Below are 18,285 nucleotides of genomic sequence, written 5' to 3'. Positions count from 1 at the left end.
AATATCCTCGGGTGAGGATTAAAAAACAAACAAACGGTGGTACATATATACAATGGAATATTACTCGGCCATAAAAGGAATGAAGTCTTACCATTTACAACAGCATGGATGGACCAAGAGGATATTATGCCAAGTGAAATAAATCAGACAGAGAAAGACAAATACTATATGACTTCACTTATACATGGAATCTAAAGAACAAAATAAATGAACAAACAAAAAAGAACTATACTCATAGATACACACTGATGGTTGCCAGAGGAGAGGGGGATGGGAAGTCTGGATGAAAAAAATGAAGGGATTAAGAAGTACAAATTGGCCCTGGCCGGGTGGCTCAGTTAGTTGGAGCATCATCTTGTACACCAAAAGGTTGCAGGTTTGATTCCTGGTCAGGGTACATGCTGGGGTTGCGGGTTTGATCCCTGGTTGGGGAGTGTGCGGAGGGCAGCTGAATGATGTTTGTCTCTTGCATCAATATTTCTTCTCTCTCTCTCTAAGCATGTCATCAGGTGAAGATTAAAAAAAAAATATATATATATATATATGTATATATATATGGTAATACTATGTATGGTGTCAGATGAGTACTAGACTTATCAGGGGATCCCTCTGTAAGTTATATTATAAATGTGTAATCACTGTGCTGTACACCTGAAACTAATACTGAATATCAACTATAACTGAAAGTATTTTTTTTTAAATTGCCATAGCAAAAGCAAGTTTAAATGACACTCCTGCCTTAGTCCTGGCTGTTTTGCTCAACAGTTGGAGTGTCAGCCCAGGAATCAAAGGGTCGTGGGTTCGATCCCTGATCAAGGGCATGTACCTTGGTTGCAGGTTCAGTCCCTGGCCCTGGTAGAGCAGGAGGCAACCAATTGATGTCTCTCTCTTGACCAATGTGTGTGTGTCTCTCTCTCCCTCCCTTCTTTCCACTCTATCTAAAAATCAATGAAAAAATGTCCTCGGGGAAGGATAAACAATAAGTAAATAAATAAAATAAATGACACTTCCCTCAAAAAGATCTAAGTCTTCAAGTATTCATGGGACAGTCGAAGACAAGAAGAGCAGTTTTGTGGACATTAGCCTCTCATCTATGTGTTGGGCACAAAAAAATCAAATTATTGTCTTTAGCTTTTAAAATTCCACGTCCTAATATGTTACAAAGATTCCACCCCAAACTTTAGGATCCCAAAGGTAAAAGGAAATCTGAACTCCCATGACTTCAAAAAAACAACAAAACCCCCAAAACTAAAGCTCTAAATCCAAAAGAGTCACCCACAAAGGGGATACTAAATCACTCAAGAGAACTGCAGATCTGAGTCTCTCAAGCTACTCTTACAGTATCACTTAAAAAGACGAAGACAAAAGCTCCATTGCAAACTGGCAACTGAAAGGCCCACAAGGCTTCTATTAAAAATTCCATTTATTCAAGGAAGAAAAGTCCCTTTGAACAAAAAGTAACTGGAGAACCATTTGAAAGAGCTCTCTCATTCCTGGCATCTCACCTATCAGGAACCTAGAGGTCAAGCATTTATTCATCATTCCCATGGCTTAGTCATTTATTTTAATAAGTTTGGCTCAACAGTAGAGCATCAGCCCGCAGACCAATGAGTCCCGGGTTCGATTCCAGCCAAGGGAACGTATCTCGGTTGCAGTTCGTCCCCAGCCCTGGTTGGGGTTGTGCGGGAGGCAACCAGTTGATGTGGCCCTCTCACATCGATGTCTCTCTCTCTCTCTCTCCCCCTCCCACTCTATCTGAAGATAAATAGAAAAATATCCTCAGGTGAGGATTAAAAAAAAAAAATTCACTCTGAAATGCTTTGTTTGTTTTTTGGTTTTAGGAACAGCAGAAAAATAGGCAGCAGTTTACCCCACAATTATTGAACTAATTCTCAGGTCTTGAGGCCGAAGTTCCTTTCTCATCAAGCATCTCTAAGGCAAAGGTGGAGGCAAAGGAAACCATGGGCAAATCTATGCTGATCCTAACAGCTACTAGCTGCCTCACAAGAGAAGCAAACCAAATAAATCCAGACAATGGCTGAGCAGGAAAGACATGGTGGTGCCTCAGAAAAGCACCAAAAGAGACTCTTATCTGAGCTCAATGTCTAATACGCTCAGTTAAGGTGATCACATGTGGGAAGAGTGTGAGGGATGGGAGGGGCAAGTCCCCCAAACACCCCAAAGTTCTCTACGCTTTTAAAATGTATAGCATATGTAGGTATTTCAACAAATGATATATTATCCAGCCCTACCACCAATGACCATCACAAGTTTCTGGCCCAAGTCAAGTACAGAAATGCCCTGCAGCAAAGTCAATCCGGACAGCGGTGTCTAACAAGGCATCTTCTTAGATGCGACAGCAACATTAAGCACAACGTGACCACAGGGGAGAAGGTACCACCTGGAAGACAGGTAGACAGTCTAAAAGCACACTGATTCTCAGAGTTCTGATGACTTATTTCCTAAGAGACTACAAAGCTGACCAAGGGAGAATTACCGTCACCATGCTGACTGGCAGAAAAGCTGATGTGACTATCAAGCAAAGAAATTCGTAACAGTCCAAAATACTTTCCGCCCTGGCCAGTTTGGCTCAGCAGTTACAGCAGCGGCCTGAGGTCCAGAGAGACCCAGGTTCGGTTCCTGCTAAGGGCATGTACCTCGGTTGGCAGTTTGTCCCTGGCCCTGGTTGGGTTGTGCGGGTGGCAGCCACTCGATGTGTCCCTTTCACGTCGATGTTTCTCTCTCTCTCTCTTCCTTTCTCTCCCCCCCACTCTATCTGCACAAAAAAATGGAGCCCTGGCCGGTTTGGCTCAGCGGTTAAGAGCGTCGGCCTGCAGTCCAGAGAGACCTGGGTTCGGTTCCTGCTAAGGGCACGTACCTTGGTTGCGGTTTGTCCCCCAGCCCTGGTTGGTCGTGTGGGTGGCAGCCACTTGATGTGTCCCTTTCACGTCGATGTTTCTCTCTCTCTCTCTCTCCCCCCCCCCCCACTCTATCTGAACAAAAAATGGAAAAATGTCCTCTGGTGAGGATTAAAAAAAAAAAGGAAAAAATGTCCTCAGAATAAAAAAAAGACAATACTTTTAAATAGAACCCTTACTCTTCCCTAACTCTGCCTACTTTTCTTCTAGTAACTGAAACTAATGCCCATATCAGCATTCAATTGAATCTATGAGATTCTCTCTTGTTCACAATTCCATTTCTATCAATCCTTCCTATGAAAATGTCAAATAGCATGTCCTGGCTAGTTTGGTTCAGCAGTTAGAGTGTTGGCCCATGGACCAGAGAGTCCTGGGTTCAGTTCCCACTAAGGGCATGTACCTTGGTTGCAGTTTGTCCCCGACCCAGGTTGGGATCGTGTGGGTGGCAACTACTCGTGTCTCTCTCACATCGATGTTTCTCTCTCTCTCTCTCTTCTCCCCTCTCCCCGTCCCACTCTATCTGAAGATACATGCAAAAATGTCCTCGGGTGAGGGTTAAAAAAAAAAAAAAGAAAATGTCAAACAGCAAAGGTAGAGAAAGACTTTCCTCCAACACTAGCACCTCTTACCTCTATAGTGCTCCATTCTAGTGTGGTGGGTGATACCCTGTGATCGAAAACTGAGGCTCAGTATATAACGTGGATCAGAGCTGTCTCGTACTAGGAAAGAACCATCTGGCTTCCCTTTCAGCTTCATCTCTGCATCTTCCCAGTTCATTGGTCCCCAGTACCAACCACACTATCAAAGATAAAAAGTAGCCAGGTGGTTAACAGAACAGAGAAATGTCAAACTATTCAGCACAATCTATCTTACCACAGGAGAATCATACTTCCAAAACATTTTGGTAGAAAAAAACTGTAAAAGTGTCTCAACCCCTAGCAATAACCATCAGGCTCATTATACTTTAAGCCATCCAAAGTAACAGAATAACAATTCTACAATTCCATTATCAATGTCCTACAAAGGAGAGAAGAGGGACCTGAGTCAGTTAATCTGCCATAATCATCTTAGACTATGTAAACATTTCTCCACACTAATCCTTATCACGTTCAATTTTTTCCCCTCAAGATTCAATTTTACATCTTTTATAGTATTGGTAACAGTAGCATATTGTTTTGACATTATAAATATAGAGACAAGGAAACTACTCTGCCTCTAAAAATAATAACAGGGGAACCAAGTACACAATTAGGAAGTGGGAGAGGAGGCGAGCCTCCAGTGCTCAGGTGCCACCTACCTTCTCTAACTCTCGAAGGCTGGCTGCGAAGCTGCTCGAGTCGGGCCGGTAGAGGGGACACTGGAGGTGTTGCGGAGGCTGGCTATGCAGGGATTCAGCTGCTCGGATGGGAGCAATCCGGGGAAATGCATCTGCAGGGCAAGAGAGTGGTGGTTACTTGCTTACTCTCAACACTCCCAACCACAAGCAGACCCTCCCCCCAAAACAGAGATGCTAACTGAAGAGGGGCAAGGCATTAGAAGCTAAGCTGGAAAGGGTGAAAGCCAAAGCAGTGGGAAAGAGCTGAATGGGCTGGAACAAAAAGCTGTGTGGGCTTGTGTAAGCTGTGAAGGATGGGTGGGGGCACTGAACCCCAGGAAAGGGGTGGGGAGCTGCTCACTAACCTGACTAAGGTGACTACTTCAGCCTTCACCAGCCTAGAGCGATTCCAACTTCTCCCACCTCGAGGTGAAGTGCCGGTAAAGCAGCCTTGGAAATAGTGACTCGCTTACTTGCCCAGGAAGTGTAACGATTTTGCCAGGCAAGTAGAAAAGAATGCCGATTTCATTCATTTTATTCCTTGGGTACTGGAGGCTGGCAAAGCAGGTATGGGCTACTAAATGCTTGGTACTTATTTACAAGGCTGCAGTCAGTACTAAAAGCTTAGAAAAACCACAGAACTTTGAAAACCAGCAACATATTAAACTTCCTCACTGTCCTGAAATTAAGGTAGTTTCCTCAGTGATGTCTACTCAAGGATTTAAAACACAGTTTCAGCAGCAAAAAGATAAAAAATTCAATAGTCTTCTATCTCTAACAAAAATCAGATTCAACTCCATAAATAAAACGGGTTAGAAAAATCAGTTCTTGACCTCATTTCCAAGGAGTTCTGGTCTAGCCGAGGGGATAAAATTTATGCTTTCTCATAAGTTCTGTTATTTCCATAAATAGATTTCTCCCATCCTTCAAAAGTTTATCACTTTGTACTCCCGATTCTTGCAAGTCTTGCTGCTAAGCTAAGCTAACCTGGGGCATGGGGTGGAGGAGGCGGAGGTAGGGGGAAAGACTGCAGGGAAGACCCCATCGGAGCCACAAGGACAGATGTAGGCAGCGTCCCACTGATATCATCTAGAAGAGAGAACAAAAGCAAGAGGTTCAGAAATATGAGCACAGACTGAGCAAGGTGAAGCAGAGGAGAGGGAGAAGATCATCAGGCTGCCCTCTGGGGCAAGATGGCCTGACCTTCATCCTGTCTTTTTGCAGAGGGCAACAATCATTAATCTAGTTTCCTCTGCTTGAAAGCAGGAAAGTAAGGATATTCTTAGAGCGGCCCACTAGCTGTAGATTCAGGGCAAGACAAATGTAGATCTAATCAACATATGGATAGTAAATGCTACAGCATGTAGGTAAGCGACCTATTCAACCACTTAGGGAGATGATAGGGTGGTGAGAAAGGGACAGGAAATAATTGGTCCATCATTAGAAACCAGGAGCTTGTTTGGTTCCTGGCAAAGAACAACAGGTCCAGAGAGCTTCCCCTCCCACTAGGGCAAGAAGGCAGAGAGTGGAGGAGACTATACCTAGAAGGCTGAGGCTTCTTCTTGGAGGAGGAGGGGGAGTTGGAGGGTGTGGAGAGGTCAAGCCCCGCTGAGAGATGTCCACATCCACAAGCGACACTGTTTCACCTGAGGAATTCATGGAGCAAGCATGTTATAGAGCACCCTGCCCAAAGCTGAAGCCAGAGCAAAGGAAAGCAAAGGGCAAGCAAGGGAAGTTAGAGATCCATGGCTCTCAAAATCTAATGCTCCCAGGGCTCCAATCACCCCCTACCTCAAACACCTGGGGAGTCAATTTTAAATTCTATTTCTTTGCCCTGTAATGGTCAAGGATCCTTTTTTTTTTTTCAATTTATCTTCAGATAGAGCAGGAGGGAGAGAGGAGGAGGAAGAGAGAAAGAGAAACATCGATGCAAGAGAGACACATCGAGTGGTTGCCACCCACACGAACCCAACTAGGGCCAGGGACGAGCTGCAACCAAGGTACGTGCCCTTAGCGGGAACCGAACCCGGGACTCTCTGGTCTGCAGGCCGACACTCTAACTTCTGAGCCAAACCGGCCAGGGCTGGTCAAGGATTCTTTAGGACAAAAACATGGGCTTGATAGTGGAAAAGTCAACTAATTGCGGTTCTGCCACTGATAATATAAACCTTGACCAAGCAGTCTTCTTTATTCAAATGGAAACAACATCATTTATCTTATCTTTACAGACTTTTATACCAATTTCTGCCTTAAGGAGCAAGGCAAGCAGCTTGTTACAAGCCCAAACAAGACATAGAAAGCAAGTGCAGAAAAATGTAAGAACTTAATGGTACAAGCAGATAAAGGTCCCAATGTTATCCCCAACTTCTTCCTACATGGTTTTTCATGTCTAGAGTTTTCAGAATATTCACTCATAAGAGAACCATTTCAGATACCAATTAGTTCCTAATAGCTGAGGCTACAATGGTTGAAAAGTACACTTACAACCTTAGTAATTAACTACTTTCACAGTCAGCCAAGTGTCAGGTAAGATTAGTGGAAGTTTCTCAGTAGGAAGTTGGATGGGTAAGTGGTGGGGGGTGGGGGATAGGTGGCATGTGGTTTCTTTTTACTTCCCAACATGCCATGCAGTTGTTCTTTGCCATATACATTCTTTCTTGCCGCCCAGCCCTATCTACTGTCTCTCCATTGAGTCACCAGAGAATGAAGGGTATTTTATTCCCTAAGGTGGGCAGCCAAAAATATGTCAGAACTCAGGATTTCTCTAATTTGAGAGTGTTATTACCAACACCTTTTTCTTATTCAGGAGGCTGAATTAGCTCCTCAGCTAGATTTCATTATTATTATTTTTAGAGACATTGGTCTTCAATGGGTCAGGAGCTAGGGTTTCAGAATCTAATACAGAGTTGTTTTTTTGTTTGTCTTTTACAAAGTTCTTGAACACTAATTAAGATATGCAGAAAATCTCTTCTAAAAGTCATCAGTGGGCCCTAGCTAGTTTGGCTGAGCTGTTAGAGTATCAGCCCGAGGACCAAAGAGTCATGGGTTCGATTTCGGTCAAGGGCACATACCTAGGTTGCAGTTCGGTCCCCTGCCCTGGTCAGGGTTATGCAGGAGGCAACCAGTCAATGTGTTTCTCTCACATCAATGTTTCTCTCTCTCTCCCTCCCACTCTACCTGAAGATAAATGGGAAAAAATATCCTCAGGTGAGGATTAAAAAATAAATTAATTAATTAATTAAATGAATGAATGGATAAATAAATAAATAAATAAATAAATAAATGTTATCAGTGGAAGTTCTAGGAAGCTGGTATATACTGGACTTATCACATGGCTGAGTGAGAGCCTAGCTGCCCAGAGCAATGCAATGAATGCAGACAAGTGGGCTTCCTAAAGGGGCAGAGATGTCCAGCACCTCAATAAAAATATGTAATTCAGCCCTGGCCAGTTTTGTTCAGTGGTTAGAGCGTCGGCCTGCGGTCCAGAGGGACCTGGGTTCAGTTCCCGCTAAGGGCATGTACTTCAGTTGCAGTTTGTCCCCGGCCCTGGTTCAAAAGAGTTTGAAATTGAGTGTTTTTTTTAAAGGCTTCTCAGTCACAACCAATGAGTACTCAGTTTCTGAGACTTGAGGCAGTGTGCTGAAGACCTTCTTTTTTTAATCCTCACCCGAGGATATTTTGTCCCTATTTATCTTCAGATAGAGTGGGAGGGAGGGAGAGAGAGAGAGAGAAACATCAATGTGAGAGAGATGCATCGACTGGTTGCCTCCCATACAACCAGAGCCAGGGACCAAACCGAAACTGAGGTACGTGCCCCTTGACCAGAATCAAACCCGCGACTCTTTGGTACGTGGGCCGATAATCCAACTGCTGAGCCAAACCAGCCAGGGTGAAGACCTTCTTTTTATACAGCTTATTCAAGAGGGAGCTTCACATCTGACTGACATAACCAAAGGTCTCCCTTGAAACAGTTCCCCGTTAAAGAGAAGAAAGTTGTCCAGCCGGTGTGGCTCAGTGGTTGAGCGTTGACCCATGCACCAAGAGGTTACCAGTTTGATTCCTGGTCAGGGCACATGCCCAGGCTGTGGGGCAAATCCCCAATGGGGGCATGCAGGAGGTGGCCGACCAATGTTCTCTCTCATTGATGTTTTTCTCTCTCTCTCTCCCTCCCTCTCTCTCAGAAATCAATAAAGAAATAAAACGAAGTAATAAAATAATAAAATAAAATAAAAAAGAGCCCTGGCTGGTTTGGCTTAGCGGTTAGAGCATTGGCCTGCAGTCCAGAGAGACCCGGGTTCGGTTCCCACTAAGGGCGTGTACCTCGGTTGCAGTTTGTCCCCAGCCCTGGTTGGTCGTGCAGGTGGCAGCCACTCGATGTGTCCCTTTCACGTCGATGTTTCTCTCTCTCTCTCTCTCTCCCTCCCACTCTATCTGAACAAAAAATGGAAAAATGTCCTCAGGTGAGGAAAAATAAATAAAATAAAAATAAAATAAAAAAATAAAATAAAATAAAATAAAAGAGAAGGAAGTTGCCCAAAGGATACTCAACCGCTTTCCTACTTTAGCAACTATGTTCCTTCCTACAACAGAACAGACTTAAATTAGATACAACAAAGAACTCCAACAGCTGCAAGAATTGCCAGCCCTAAAATGGGTAAGATAAGAGTTCATGTAATACCCTTTGCCCAAAGTCTTTAAAAATAGACCAGATAACCATGGGTCATGTTTATTAGATAATCCATGAACTCCCTTGGAGCAGGGACAGGAATTGTATGACTTCAGTGAGTCCTTCATGCACTATGAACCTATAAATTTATAATTCTTCCTTTTAATTTATATGTGATGACCCTGAACTAAGCACTGCATAACTGCCAGGGCCACATAATTACCAGCAAGCAAGTCACTACTCAAACTATAAAGTAGCCAAAGTCAAAAACACATTCTGCACCATAAAAATAGCCTCACCCCAAACCCAGCAGGCAGAGAATGAAGAAAATAACTGCAGACATGCCTGAATCTCCCTCTGCGATGCATCTGTGTTTCCTGACAGGTCTCAGAACACTCCTGCTTTCAGATGTCAGAAAAGAAAGAGATCACCCTTACCTGTGAACAGGGGGCTGAAGGAGACTGGAGAAAAGGCACTTTGAGTTCTTGTCAACCTGGGTTTCCTAGTGGGTGAGAAAGCAGAGAGAGAGAGTAAGGGAGGGGGGCACGTTTAAAGCACTATAATACTCAATTCCACATGCCCTGAAAAGCAACACAAACCCTAGTCGTTGTCAGCAACACTTTTATAATAATAAAGCTTCAAATTTAAAGGGGGAGAATAAAATAATTAAGTCAATTCCTTAAATAGATCTGGCTACAGAATTCACCAGCCTACAAAGCAATGAGAAATCCCTTTGGATCTCTCCACACCTGGCACATTTTAAAGGAGTAAAACACCTTGAGTGATAATTAGCAAGTCCATTTCTAGAGTAAAGAAGTCAGAAGAAGAAGACAGTTAATTTTCATAAGGAAACCAAGAAAAAGGCTACTGATCTGATAAGGTGCCACCTCAGAGTAACAGCTTTCCCGTGGGGCTTGCCATTGGGAGCAAGAGGTCCCAAAGTGAACCAGGGTAGTATTTGGACTTGACACCAGCACTACCAGGATGCACATGTAATCTTCAACCACTAAGACCTCTGATTTCTGCAGAAATGTTCCCAAGCCATGATTAAAACCATCAACTAACAAGGGGACTTCCTCCAGTTAGGGGGTCTGCTAGCCACACAAACGAAATGGCCCCTTCCCCTCTCTGAAATGCCAGTCACATAGCTCTCCCCATGACTTCTCCTTGATGCTGCTCCAGGTGACCAGCTGGAAAACCCAGTTCTCCTGTGAAAAGCTACACAAAAGGTAATTTTGCTTTGTACCAATTTCAATTGGCTTTTCAGAGAGAGATGAAAAAAATAAAAAGACTGACAAAGACTTTCTGGCTAAAAATGTGCTAATTTCAAAATATTCACCTCAGGATAACTGAAATGACAACTACTAGGAAAAGACTTGTGGAGGTGATAAAAATATGCTATATCTTGATTGTGGTAGAGATCATGATGACTATCTACATTTATCAAAATTAACAGAACTGAACACCTAAAAAAGGTGAGTTTTAGGTGATATATAAATCATACCTCAATAAGCCACATACACACACACACACACGTACATATATACACACATCTCACACACACACACACACTTTTTTTTATCCTCACCTGAGGACATTTTTCCAATTTTAGTTCAGATAGAGTGGGAGGGAGGGGGAGAGAGAGAGAGAGAAACATCAACGTGAAAGGGACATATCGAGTGGCTGCCACCCGCACAACCCAACCAAGGTACACGCCCCCAGCGGGAACCGAACTGGAGTCTCGCTGGACCACAGGCCAAAGCTCTAACTGCTGAGCCAAACCCGGCCAGGGCCATATTTTTTTTTTAGATTTTTTTTTTCTTTATTGAGTTTGAGAGAGAGAGATAGAAACATCAATAAGAGAGAACGTCGACTGACTGCCTCCTGTGTGCCCCTCACTGGGGATTGGGCATGTGTCCTGACCGGGAATCAAACCAGCGACCTCTTGGTGCATGGGTCGATGCTCAACCACTGAACCATACGGGCAGGACTAAACCAGACTTTTAAAAAACTCCCAGCACTTCCATGACCGGTTTGATTCAGTGGTTAGAGCATCAGTCTGCGGACCAATGAGTCGCGAGTTCAATTCTGGTCAAGGGCATGTACCTCGGATGCGGTTCATCCCTCTCAGTCTATCTGAACAAAAATGGAAAAATATCCTCAGGTGAGGAGTAAAAAAAAAAAAAAAAAAAAAGTCTAATGATTAATGATGGTGCACATTGTAAATGTCCCATCCATGGCACCCATGGGAGAGATGGCTACATCAAAACAAGACACAAGCACACACAGTCCTTCTGTTTATAAAAGTTGCTCATGACCGTCTGTAGCTTAGTTCCAGCACTCCAGAGGGCTGGATTGGAAAGATAATTCCACTGGACATGAACTTTAAGACTGAAGAGCTTCCAAACTGATTTTTATTTGATAACTGTGGGTACAATATTAAACTCAGCAAGTAGAAACCTAAAGCACTGGCCTTTCAAAGGGTTCACACCTCAGCTACTTGGCTGTTTGCCTCTTTTCAAAGGAAGCTGCATTACTTTGCCATCTGCCCATGCTGGGGACAAATCTCTTCAGTGCCAAGTACTGAAGAATGGCAGTACCCAAATGCACACAGCTTGCGGAAGCCTTCTCACTCCACCTCATCTTCTCCCCACCCCCAGCATTTTGATGAAGAAAATCACAGTTTCTAGAATCTGGAAAAAGAAATACATATGAATCTAAACCCAGGCAGAGCCATTTAAGAGCCCTGAAATGGTTTTTTTCCTGGAAAATAAGGGGACCTCAGAGCTGGAAGCTCGGAGAGGTAGAAGCTCTAAGAGGCTGAAAGGCACCCTGGCCAGTTTGGCTCAGTGGTTAAAGTATCAGCCCGAGGACCAAAGGGTCACGGGTTTGATTCCTAGTCAAGGGCATGTATCTGGGTTGCAGGTTCAATCCCTAGCCCCAGTTGGGGTTGTGTGGGAGGCAACCAATCAATGTGAGACACACTGATGTCTCTCTCTCTCCCTCCCTCCCTCCCTTCCACTCTATCTAAAAATCAATGGCAAAAATATCCTCGGGTAAGGATTACCAAAAACAAAAAACAGAGGCTGAAAGGCTAATAGTAAATGAGTGTTTCTTTCTCTCTTCAGGGAGATGCTGTCTAACTGAAAATCCAACGCAGTTTCTGTCTCAAGGATCCTGAGAGCATTCTAATGGCAGTCACTCATGAAAAGACCAATCTCGATGACTATAATAAAACAAAGCAAGGGAATGATTAACATGAAATTGAGGATGGTAGTTATGGTAGCTGTGGAGATGTAATCAGGAAGCAACACACAAGGGTCTTCAAAGGTAACTGATAACATTCTATCTGCTAAGCTTAAAGATGAGTACCTCGGTATGCACTTATCATTACAGTGCACACACTTTATATACCTCGTTTTGTATATTTGAAACATTTAAAATGATAAAAACCCTTCTAAGCTGAATGTGCTGTTATTTTGGAGAGCATCATGAATGCTACCAATAACATTTGTAACTAACCTTTCTATACCACATTCCCATGTTATTTTATTCCTCCCCAGATCACCTTGACGAGCATTAAGGTGCAAAGTTAAGCCACTGTAACTGTGCCAGGGGGCACATGCATCTTAGTAGCAGAAAGACTTGGAGGGTGGGATGCAGTAGGATTTGGTGGGCTATGTCTCAGATGGCAGTACAGGACAGGGTGGCAGAAGACCTTAGGCAAAGGTCTTTTTTGAGGCTCAGCAGCCCTTGCGTCAGCTGTGCATCGCCCGTGCTGCAGGTAACAAAGAGACAGAATGTCCTGTCCATTTCCACACTAAAAATTGCTAATTGTATGGCAACAGATATGTAGGATAAAAGGAGTTAAAAGCATTAGACTAGACAGGACAACAACACACTGATATAACCATTGGCTACTTTTCAAATTCCCTGAAATCTAAAATATAAACAATTAAATAGCAATGCCCTCCCTTTCTTGTCCATTAATCTCCTCGTCTGATGTCCTAAGACTGACACATGTTCTTTTCTAAAGTAACTTCCAAACAAGAATGTCCAAATATCAGGATTTACAGCCACAATTTACCTCTGCCCCTACGAAAGCACACAGTGCCAAGTCAGCCAGCCTGTGCCATTTTCAACACGTCATGAGCCAGTGTCTGTTCATGTGCTACAGGCACAAAAACCATGTGTTCATTTTTAGTTCCAATACACAGACATCTGTGCAGCAAGGTCAGATCCAAAACTTCACTATAAACCAACTAAAGAACCTATGGAGGGAACTTCCAGGGAAAACCCAAGAGGTGTAGTCCAAGGTCTAAAACCTTAGGAATGATGTTAGCAGGGAAAATATTAAGAAGTGAAAGATACAAGACTCAAATGGATAGATATTTCTGAAGCCAGGCTACTCATTCCAAAGAGAGCTGCCAACCATAATCACTTTGTGAAAAACAGTCAAAAAGATCAATAGAATATGGACCCAAAACTCAAACATAAGAGTCAGAACTTCCTCATCACACCATTAAATCATTTTGCTCTCAGCATATCATGCTCTCTCTTAAAACTACCCCCTTGGACCTGAAGACCCAAGGAAACAGAGAAAGAGTTTCTCATGTTTGCCAAGTCTGTCCACAACAGCAGGGTCCCAAACTGATGCCAAGGCAGACTGCCTCTCTTTCCAGAACCATATCTTTTTTCCCAAATAGATAGGAAACCACTACAGAACTGTTCTCCATTTTCCACCCCACAACTATAAAGATCGATGGTAACAGCCTCAACTGTTAACTCAGAAAAAAAATAAACCTTAAAAAACTGATAGGGTAAGGACACCTAATAGTAATAGGACCACAGCTGTTTCATGATTATTCACCTTACTAACTATAGATAACAGGTTTTCTTGTAGACCCTGGGGAACTGGAGAATGTGTTGCAAGAAGAAAAACAGGGCTCTAAAAAGATAAGACGCCTCGGAGCCCAGATGAGGGTCCATTACTCAGAAAAGAAAATACATCTTGAGAACAAACCAAGGACATGATACACTTTGACCTGGTTGCTGTGCCTGGACCCTGACCACCTCCAGGAGTTTGCTTCAGGAATGCTGACCATTCTCTCTGGTCCCAGGAATGGGCTGAGCTTTTTTTAACATCATAGAAAATTAACTACCTTGTTATCAGAATTCAAGATCCTGGAAGGAGACACACGGACCACAGACCATGGACCCTGCAGCCCTTAACCTGTCCCCCTTTTCCCTTGCATGTGACCCTTCTTCCTTATCCCTATATAATCAGCCAGCTAGTAGGAGATGTTAGAGTAGAAATTTCAGGATGACCTGCTGTTCACCCCATACTGCTGGCATTATTGGAATAAACGCTCATATGATTCAACCCTGTCTCTGTTTAATTTGGCTCAAGTAGTGACAGGCAGCTTCGGACCCGTTTAGTGTCAGTATCAAAATGAACAAGGTACCCATTTCCAACCAAGTGTGTATTATGTGATCGTTCAAACATAGTCAGATCAAATGCCATTTCCCACCAAATATAAAGGAAGACAGACAATCAGCTCAACATATGTGAAACAGAAATGAGAACTTCACTGGTTTTCCTGAAATAGCAATTCTATATTACACTGAAGCCCACAGGCATCAAGCCCAGCTCTGTGAATTCAACATATGTGTGAAAGGCCTAGCCCAGTTCTCCACAACAGAAATCTGATTAGTTGGTGGGCCCATGTCTTCCTTTGCTTCAAAAGAGTTCTCTAAGCTAACTCATACTAGACTTAAGACTCAGAATATTCAGGCAGGTCCACTTACTACACTCTAAAGCATCTGAAAGGAAATAGTTTTATTTAATGTTAAAATATGGAAAGTGCTTATGCGTAACCAATGGACATAGACAACAATGCTGGGGAGGGAGCGGGATGGGGAGGAGGGAGTCTAGGGGGAAAAAGAGAGAAACATTTGTAACAAAAATTAATAAAAACTGCAAAAAAATAAAAAATAAAATATGGAAATTGTTAACCTTATAAAATGATTATATGAAGTACTTTCTAGTGATAGCTGTGGGAAAAGTAGATATTAAGAATAGCAAAGAGAGTCATGCCCAAACATTACTGTAAAAGCCTCAAATTATAAAGCAAAGACTAGAGAGACTCCAACCATCAATAAGGAGGAAGGCATTATATATCTTCTGGCAAGAGATTGAGATTTCTCACAGCTTCCAGGTCTTACCAATCAAAATAAGAGAACAAGCTAAAAATCCAAACTCATCCTTCCTTCCAACAGGACGGACTTACTTAGGAGGTGCAGCCATAGAAATCACAACTACCCTGGGCAGACTTACCAAGTTTCTCACAGCTGCGAGGCTGCCAGCAAGACTGGCACATAGTAAGCTGTGTAAAAGCTAACAAGCAAATCTAACAGCACCAAATCCTAAGCATATTAAAAAAAAATTAAAAATCACCAGTTCACTCTTATCCTCCAAAAGCACAAAATATTCCGCTCTACTTCTCTTGTCTTCACTATGTTCCTACAAGGACAGGAAGAAGACAGGAATCACTCCCATTTTACTGATGGATAAAAAGACAGAAGCATGAAGAAGGCAAAATTGGCCAGCATCCCACAGCTGATGCTGGAGTTCTAAATGGAATTTAGGTGTTCACATTCTCTGTCCAACAAGCTGCCTCCTAACAGCAGTCAACCAAACATTTGTACACAAATAACTAACTCTTCTCCAATTCATCAAAATAAGCCCTTGGACCAAAACATGTAATTCTCCAGTGCCCTGAACTAAGCTTTGCAGAGCTACAGCCCAATTTGCTCTGCAGCAAAAATCTGTATTGTGTTTAACGTGAGGGTTGGTGACAGAGCAGCCAATGACCATTAAATTCTGCTTCCAAAGGCAAAAAACCGTATAATGTTATATGCCTTTTCCTCTTCCTAATCTATAGATGGAGCAGCTAATTTCACGCCACACCTCATATTCGGCGTCTCTGGAATCTTAGATCAAGTCCTGGTCAATATGGAACAAAGGCAAGACAAATCACAAGAAAATTAGCAATTATCCTATGTCATTACCCACAGCTTCAATCCTGCCCTCCCCCAATATGATGAAAATTTCATCTATACTGGTTAAGTGGAGCATCGAATGCAGTGCCTACTACAAAAAAGCTGTTTCAGCAGCCACACACTTTTCAAGACCTGAGCATGAGTTCATTGGGAGGCAAATGCAAAAACATAGGTCTTCCTGAAGGGGTAACATGCACCAACACACTGATTTCTTTAGGGAATTTGTGATTGGTATGATCCCCAAGATGAGCCCCTGGCATAGCTGTTCAGAAAGTACAGCAAAGTCAGTGACTCCACACTTTCCTTTTGGAGTACCCAAGTTCCCTTGAAAAGAGAAGTCCATGGATTAGTGGTTCCCAGTCCAGGTCAAACTTAGATCAACTGGGAAGCTTTTTAAAAATTTAAATTATTGGGTCCTCAGACATACTGATCTTTTCCCAAAGCTTCTGGTACACAGAGTTCTCTATCTATTCTCCTACCTGTTCTTCAGCCTTGGGTTGTGGCTGCCAGTGTGTCTCAAGAATCCATGACATGAGCTGCACCAAAACCAATTCTACCCTTTCTAAGAATCCATTTAGCAGCACAAACCACAATGGCAGTTACCACAAAGGAAGTCTCATTTCATTGACACAAAAGCTGACAGCTTTCAACCAATATACTGGATGTTAGAGAGCTGTCCACCCTTCAGAAATGCAGGAAAAAACTAAATGTCTAAGTTTAGACGTTCTATCAGTTGGCCTAGAACTCATGCACCAATGCTACACACCTCATAAGTAGAATTCTCACATAGGCTTTAGAGCAAGGCTATTTCCATTCTCATTGACAGTGGTCAGCAACAGGCTTGAAATACAAGTGCATCTAAGAGACCAACCATGAAAACTTGGTATTGAGAGGCCCAGTTGATTGTGGGTCTACAACTCCTCACATCATTTGCATGCATGAGTATGAAGGAGGTTGGAGTGCTGGTACACAGAAAGAGTAATAAGCAAGGTGGTCAAAATGCAACACCAACTTTTTGTCTCAAAGGACAAACATTTACAGCAACTCCTTCTGCGAGTTAATGGTAGACAGAACCCTTGGGAAAACTTTAAAAGCTGGGCCAGGGTAGGGGTGGGGGCATGGATTCAAATCTCAGAATGAGAGATGTTAACCTGCTGAGAAGTGTCAAGGGGAATGAACTCAGCAAAAGCTGTTTCCCATAATTAGCTCTGACCTAATGAGCGATGTCACCACCTTTAGTCCCAATTCTTTGTCTTCTTATGAAGAACATATCATACGACTTGTCAAGATCTTGTTAGAATAATAGAGAAATGAAGCAAAAAAGGGAAGTTTGTCAGCCAGACCCCCAGCTGGTCTCACCTCCCTGCGTCCAGCTCCCGACCGGCAGAGCCTCCCACGTCTGTCAGGCTCGCAGCTGATACAGCCAACTCTCCAGAAGGCCTCTTGCCAGCTCCATACCCGCCACCGGAGCCACCGTTGCAGCTCTTCGTGCGAAAGAGGCGACTGAGGCGGATTTTGAGGGAGCCCTTCAGAGAAGGGCCCGCGAGTGGCCGGAGGGACCCGGGAGGGGGAGGGGGCGGGGGAGGTGGCTGCTGCTGCTGCTCTCCTCTACTCAAGCGCCCTGGAGGCACCAAGTCCTGCAGCGGAAAGGGCACCGGGGGTAACTCAGGGCCTGGGGGCTGCAGCAGAAGCCGGCCACCTCCTCCTCCGCGGCCCGGGCTGCTGAGCTCCTCTTCCGAGCAGCTGTTAGTCTCCAGGCTCTCCGCCTCCGACTCCAAGCCTTCCAGGACCAGCAGCGCGTCGCTCGTTTCCGTGGGGTCCTCCCCGGCCTGCGGGGCGGCAGCAGGCGGCTGGAGCTGCGGAGGGGGCGGCTGCGAGGGGCACGGGCACGGGCAGCAACCCCCAACCGTCTTGACCCCCGGCCCCGCCGGCTGCCCGAGCCCCAGAGCTGCCAACTGCGCCTCTAGTCCAGCCGCCGGGCCCCAGGTCCGCTCGAGCGCCAACCCCGGGGGCAGGGCCTTGGGGTCCAGGGCACAGCGGTGCCGGGGACATAGCAGTTCCGAGGGTCCTGGTTCTGGGGCCGCCTCCGCGTCCGGCTCCTCCGGCGGCCGACCCACGTTGCGGAACACCATCAGCTGCGGCGGCCGGGAGCCCCGCGTACCGGGCCGCGCGAGGAAGGGTGGCGGCGGGGGGCCATGGCCCGGGGGCGGGGGCGGCGGGCCTGGCTCGGGGGCCGCCTCTCCATAGCCGAGCAGGCGGCTCAGGACGCGGTACGAAGCGGCGGCCGCCGCCGCCTCGCCATCCCGGAGCTCGGCCCCCTGCAT

The 18,285-nt window shown here is 44.6% G+C and overlaps 1 protein-coding gene across 1 annotated transcript in view; it reads right to left on the bottom strand.

Moving 5' to 3' along the window:
- SOCS7 (suppressor of cytokine signaling 7) overlaps window positions 1-18,285 on the bottom strand; it is a 31,555-nt gene extending 13,270 nt beyond the window's left edge. Inside the window, exons 1-6 of the mRNA XM_036269967.1 lie at window positions 17,321-18,285; window positions 9,337-9,401; window positions 5,775-5,879; window positions 5,221-5,322; window positions 4,216-4,346; window positions 3,548-3,716 (exon numbers count right to left, since the gene is read on the bottom strand). Of these exons, the coding sequence (XP_036125860.1) occupies window positions 3,548-3,716; window positions 4,216-4,346; window positions 5,221-5,322; window positions 5,775-5,879; window positions 9,337-9,401; window positions 17,321-18,285 (1,537 nt within the window). The remainder of the gene's footprint in view (window positions 1-3,547; window positions 3,717-4,215; window positions 4,347-5,220; window positions 5,323-5,774; window positions 5,880-9,336; window positions 9,402-17,320) is intronic.

Source organism: Molossus molossus, unplaced genomic scaffold (assembly GCF_014108415.1).
Source record: "Molossus molossus isolate mMolMol1 unplaced genomic scaffold, mMolMol1.p scaffold_m16_p_19, whole genome shotgun sequence".
Lineage (NCBI taxonomy): Eukaryota > Metazoa > Chordata > Mammalia > Chiroptera > Molossidae > Molossus > Molossus molossus.
This window is presented reverse-complemented; position numbering and strand designations above follow the sequence as displayed.